Raw genomic sequence first — 6,055 nt, 5'->3', positions numbered from 1 at the left:
GTTTCTTTTTAACAAAAAAAAAACGAAGTCCAGATGACATGATTCAACCTTTTTTGTTGTTATATACCTGGATGACTGAGAAAACAAACTTTGTGTTTTTGAAACCATTAGTGAAAAGGCCAGACTTCAGGGGTATCTGAGGCAGGCTTGAAACACAAGAGTCAGGGTGGCTTCTGGGTAATACCAGATGGCTAGGCCTCAGACTGACGAAGCCTCTTGGATGAGGGGCGAAACGTTTCTTTTTAACAAAAAAACGAAGTCCAGATGACATGATTCAACCTTTTTTGTTGTAATTAATAGAGATCTTAAATAGTTTCTTCACAATATCTCATATTTACTGTATTGGAAATGTGTAAGACAGTAATACTGTTCCGTGTTTCCCCTAGTTAACTTGCCATGGTTGGGTGCTCATCTCATCCATGTATTTTGTTGATGGGGGGACAGACACTTATCTGAGCGCAGCTTGTACAAACAGTTTTTGAGTGGGGGCAGGGGGTGTTTAGCATGAGGGAAGAGGCAACATGAGTGCTTCCTTTAGCTTTTTAACTAGAGAACCTGTATTTCTCGCTGCTAGCTTAGTGCTATGTCAGTGCCGGGTGGGCAGGTGGAGGGGCAAGTTTGGTTTGGTAGGCGGGGTGCTCAATTCTGTTGACGGGGTGGGGCACCCCGCTTGCATAATGGTAGGGGAAACAATAATAAAATAAATAATTGTGTTTTAATAAAAACACAACAGCAGATGGTAAGATGGTCCTGCTGTATACCTGTGTTTCATCAAAGAGGAAGGTGATCTTCTGGTCCTGAAGACCAGCACTGAGCAGGATATCTTTAATATTCTTTCTCCACTTGGTTTGACCGTAGTTTGAAGACGACTCAATCTGGAAACACCTATATCCAGCCCTACATATAGACAAATGAATTAGGAAGACAGGCCATGGGTTCACTGGACCATGCAGGTAGTTCTGCATATTTTATCATATTAACAGTGGATTATGTACAGTATATTTTAAAAGTGAACAAGTTAAAAAGTAGTATCCAGTCTCTACACTCTATGTTTAATTCTTATACAACTAGGATATTTATAGCTTGCTGAGGTAAATATATTTGACTTGCCCTGTTGGCACTGGAAAATAAAAACCTGCTCAAATCTCACATGTATGAAGCAAGTTTAGTGAGTGACTGGCGCCCACTGCCACTCACTCCAAGCAACAAGGCATTGCCTTGAGGCTGCTGCAAGACCCGTCTGATCCGGCACACGTGTTCAATGGCTTCCATGAAAAGCACCAGTTGCATCTTGGTCCTGCTACCCTGATTGTATTTTTCCAAGTATTTCTTCAAAACCTTTACCAGCTAGATTTAAAAAAAATAAAAAAATACAATCTACAGTCAGGATGAATACAAACACTTACTTCAGACTGGGAAAATACAAAACAAGTAAGCAGAAAAAAACAGTTAAAAGGACATTTATCACAAAGTACACTATTGTTCATAGAATGTAATTTAGAACACCTAACCATAAAAAAATATGCCATGATAATACTGATTGGTGAGACTCACATTTTCTTTGTCTTCTATGTATGCATAGATTTTGAGGTCAGGTTCAGGATATGTGAAATCTCCGTACAAAACAGGATGGCAGGGAATAACTTCTTCAAAGGAACAGCCAAACTCTTGAATGCGGTCTTTGAGGATCCCGTTAAACCAGTCTCTATCCTCTGCACACACCAGCCTATCCTGGAAAACCCGGCAGTTTTCATGGTACCACAGCCGCAGCAGCTCTGACTTATCCTACACACAAGAGACAATAAATTCACTTTACATTTAGAATTGTGTTATGTTAAAAAGTTATTTTCATTTAAAAACACCCAATGCAATGTTTGTAAAATGCAATGTTTGAAAATGTTTTTCACATTAAGCTGTAATGTACCATAACATACCATTTTATTTATAGAGCACTTAAAACAGCGACAAGGCCAACCAAAGTGTTGAACCAAACTGTTCAGCGATTTGTAGACATACAGGAGTATTTTGAACTGGATTCGAAGGTGAACTGGTAGCCAGTGCAGTGAGGTTAAAACTGGAGTAATGTGCTCTCTTTTGCCTGTACTGGTTAAAAATTGGGCTGCTACATTCTGGACCAGTTGTAGTCGTGCAATGAAAGTCTGACTGATACCAAACAGGAGCGAATTGCAGTAATCAAGCCTAGATGTAATGAATGCATGTATTACTGTCTCCAGGTTATTTTTGGACAATATGGGCTTCAGTTTAGACAGCCGCCTCAGTTGGAAGAAACATGATTTAACAATCATGTTTACATGATTGTTAAGTTTCAGAGAAAGGTCCATTATCACGCCCAGATTAGTGACTCTGTTTTTCTGACAGGGTTAGAGCGGAAAGGTCGATACAGTGGTTTGTGATCGTGTCGTTAGGAGGGAACAACATGACTTCAGACTTGTTTTCATTGAAACTTAAGAAATTTAAAGCCATCCAGTCCCTGATGTCAGCCAGGCAGTCGAGCAGAGTTTGAATGGAACATGTACCATTGTGTCTTAGGGGGAAGTAAATTTGACAGTCATTGGCGTAGAAGTGAAAGGGTATGTTGTGTTTCCAGAAAATAGCACCAAGAGGCAGCAGGTATAAAGAGAATAGGAGGGTACCCAGGATGGACCCCCGCGGAACCCCCCATTTAAGCTCTGCCGCTGCAGAACTAAAATCCTTGATGGAGACACAAAAGGATCTGTCAGCGAGGTAAGATCTGAACCAGTTGAGGGCTGACCCTGTGATGCCCACCCACTGCTCCAACCTAGCAATGAGGATCTCATGGTTGATGGTGTCAAAGGCGGCTGTAAACAGTGTAGTGTAGTGTGTAGTGTAAATTTATGCATATTCAGGGTTATGCTGGTTGTAATAAAATGTTTACTTTTGACGTATTTTATAAATACCTTTATCATGCAAGTCTCAGCCATGAGGATGCCCTGGAAAACCTTACAGAGGGTTTTGAGGTTAAAGGTGTAATGGCACTTGGCTGGAGTTGGTAAAAGATGTGAGATAATGCTGTTGTAGGTTTGTATAGTGGCATCAACAAGTGACACTTTCAGTGGCTGGAGTGCTGGCACAAGTTCTTAAAAAAACAAGCAAACAGGGATGAAAGAGACTGACTCCATCAAAACACTACGAAATATAGACACAACATTTAATAATTAGAAACATGCAGGTGAATGAATTATTTTGACAAAAAAAAACTTTTTGTTTTTTGTGTTCCACAAATATTTTTTAAAGCTTTGCAAAAGTTATGATCTGCAAATATTTACATGGAAGCCTGTTGGGTTCATTCTTATATACAATCAAACATATAATATTTATTACTATTTATTAATATTTATACTCTTATCGTGCCATCAAAACAACATTTTAAATTCAAGAAAACAGACAACCTTGGCTTACCCATACAACTTCCAAGAATAGTTGAAAAAATTGTTTTTTTGCTAGTGTCCTCCATATCAGTAAATGAAAGGATGTTAAAATGGCGGGTGAAGCGCTGAGTAATGGTGTTTTTGACTCCTCCGGAGGTTCCCATGACGCAAGCAAAATTTATGTCCACTAGGTGATTGAAAGTCCCTGTGGAGAACATCAAAACATAAAGGAAGTCCGCGCCTTTACAATATTTATGACACCAGAAATAACCACACAACATATTGTACATGATTCATGCTGTAAAAAGAGGTGAACAGTGTGAAAATGGATTTGATTTAAATCAAATGTTTTGTGCAAAGACTAGCACAACAGTGTTAGAAGAACAAATCAGGTTTGAGTGTTCTCACCTGTTTGCTTCCTGTCATACCAGCCTTTATGGTCCATCCATTGCCTCAGCAGTTCCACAGAAGGCTGAGCACCATCGGTTTCTAACACAGGTGTGTTTAGATCGTCAATGAAAAAGACAAAGTGCTTCCCCAGAGGAGGTCCAAGCACACCTTTCCGCCTGACAGACAAACATGAGCCTTGGTCAAACAAAATGCATACACAGAAAGGTAGCTGCTTGTGTGTTGTGCTTAGATAAAAAATTAAGTTTTGGATATTAAATCAGGTTTTTTATGTAACTATCTGCTTCTTAAGCTTAAAACTTTAAGGTTTGAGTGAATCGTTAAGTTAAAGTTAAGCTATGTTAGAATTTTCAAAGAATCTTCCAGTTTTTGGAAAAGGGTCTTTAAATAAGTTTTTGGGATCTTTCTATATGAAGCTTCAGATCTTATTGGGGTAACATAAAGTGTACCTTTTGTTTAATTTGCTCTCAAAGTAATCTTGAACTTGACTGGCTGACATGCAGGCAGAGAACATGAGAACATGTGTGATGTATTCGGCAGGCATGTTCCTCAACAACTTGTCTGAGATAGTACATGTCTTTCCTGCTCCAATCGGCCCAACACAAAGCATCTGAATCACAAACACAAAGTTTAAAACATTTATCTTTATAACACCAGAATAAAGAAAAATAATACAACAGGTCCTTGTGTATTTTGCTGTTCTGTGTTCATCGTTTTAACACGTTCACCAAAATATTTTGATCCCAGTACAAATTATTCATAAGATACTTACAGGTTTCTTATTGGTCAAAAGTAAATCCATTAGGAAAGACATTCTCACTGTGTCAGCAGTTGGAACAAATATGTCTGTAATATTTCTTTTTGGAGGCATGGTAAAACTTTCTGTATTCTTCATCCAGCTGACCCACTGTATCTACAGCACAGGCAAAATAATTGAAGTTTTTGAGCTAAGGTGTACTGACAGAAGTCCATCTATAATCTTAACTTTTAAACAGAACTTATTTACTTGTGTTTCATCCTCTTTATTATCCTCCATATTAGTGATCCCTGCATCATCAAGCCTGTAATCATACACTAGGCCTTCCTCTGGAAAACATAACTTAACCTGAAAGGAAAATATTTTATGTACAACATATTTATATGAATATAATTCTGCCATTGACAGTTTTAGTGCAAATTATATTAAAATTAAATTTTAAGTAAAGGTTCAGAAGCACACATCAAAACCTGACCTGTTCTTCTGCCATCTTGTTTTTGAGCCAGGCACTAAATTGCTGGCGGCTTGCTGCATCTCCTGTGGCCCCAACGCTCCACACCAGTGAAAAAAAGAACCAGGGTTCTATCAGCTCCTTAAGATGATCCAGTTCCTTTTGAGGTGGTTGAATCTCACCCTAAAGCACAAAGAAAACATTCACACATTAAGATTTACACAGTTCAATGCAGATCAGCAGCATTCAGCGACTGTTGGCATTTTAATCTTGACTGTTGTTCGAAATTGCTTTTGAGTGATCAAGTGACATGAATGCAAATAAATTATGTGTAACCTAAAAAACTCTGTTTTTTGTAGCAATTTTCTGCATACATACATAAAGTAAACGCATATAAAAATGTGCTGAATAGAATAAATATTCATCCCAATAACATTAGATATTTTTTGGACTGCCCAAAAACATTCTTTTCATAGGTATTAACATTTGGCATCCACAGTTGAAAGGTCTATCAGTTTTAAAGTTGTTTGGTTATTCTGACCCTAAAGGGCTGTTTTCCAAACCTCTTTAATGGTGTAAGAACAAAAAAAGCACTCCATAAGTTTAAGCAGACTACTGATTAGGTTGCTGTCCAAAGATGGGATAACTTCCTTCACTGATGTGTGCACAAATGTGATAGAGTTCTGTCAAAAAACAACAACAAGAGGACAACAAAAGTAAATAAGCTATAATATTACTTGGTCTTGTGGTGAAAACTTCAAATAGTACATTCTGGTCCAAGTCATACGGATTCTTCTCTCACCTGTAGGAACCTGGTAAACAGGCTGTTCAGTTGCTCTGTGTATGGTTTCAGGGCCTCAGGGACCTGGTTCAGCCAACACTCGGTCAAAGCTGCGAGACCCAAAGTACTGGCCTCTAAGTAAACTACACCGCAACAGGACACTGTAGCTGGAGATGCCATCGCCAAGTCCTCCACCTCAAACATCACCGTCATCTCCTATAGAAGAAAGACACAGGATGTCTGAATGA

At 38.6% G+C, this 6,055-nt stretch overlaps 1 protein-coding gene across 1 annotated transcript in view; it reads right to left on the bottom strand.

The window, feature by feature from the left end:
• dnah1 (dynein, axonemal, heavy chain 1) overlaps positions 1-6,055 on the bottom strand; it is a 52,644-nt gene that overhangs the window by 22,144 nt on the left and 24,445 nt on the right. Inside the window, exons 36-47 of the mRNA XM_037679123.1 lie at positions 5,829-6,023; positions 5,590-5,709; positions 5,051-5,209; positions 4,825-4,923; positions 4,591-4,731; positions 4,268-4,428; positions 3,819-3,976; positions 3,442-3,615; positions 2,940-3,118; positions 1,555-1,785; positions 1,151-1,347; positions 762-897 (exon numbers count right to left, since the gene is read on the bottom strand). Coding sequence (XP_037535051.1) covers positions 762-897; positions 1,151-1,347; positions 1,555-1,785; positions 2,940-3,118; positions 3,442-3,615; positions 3,819-3,976; positions 4,268-4,428; positions 4,591-4,731; positions 4,825-4,923; positions 5,051-5,209; positions 5,590-5,709; positions 5,829-6,023 — 1,950 coding nt within the window. The remainder of the gene's footprint in view (positions 1-761; positions 898-1,150; positions 1,348-1,554; positions 1,786-2,939; positions 3,119-3,441; positions 3,616-3,818; positions 3,977-4,267; positions 4,429-4,590; positions 4,732-4,824; positions 4,924-5,050; positions 5,210-5,589; positions 5,710-5,828; positions 6,024-6,055) is intronic.

The sequence above is a fragment of the Nematolebias whitei genome, chromosome 7 (genome assembly GCF_014905685.2).
Source record: "Nematolebias whitei isolate Nwh7 chromosome 7, NemWhi1, whole genome shotgun sequence".
Classification (NCBI taxonomy): domain Eukaryota; kingdom Metazoa; phylum Chordata; class Actinopteri; order Cyprinodontiformes; family Rivulidae; genus Nematolebias; species Nematolebias whitei.
Note: the sequence above shows the minus strand (reverse complement) of the source record. Positions and strands in the feature narration are given on the sequence as shown.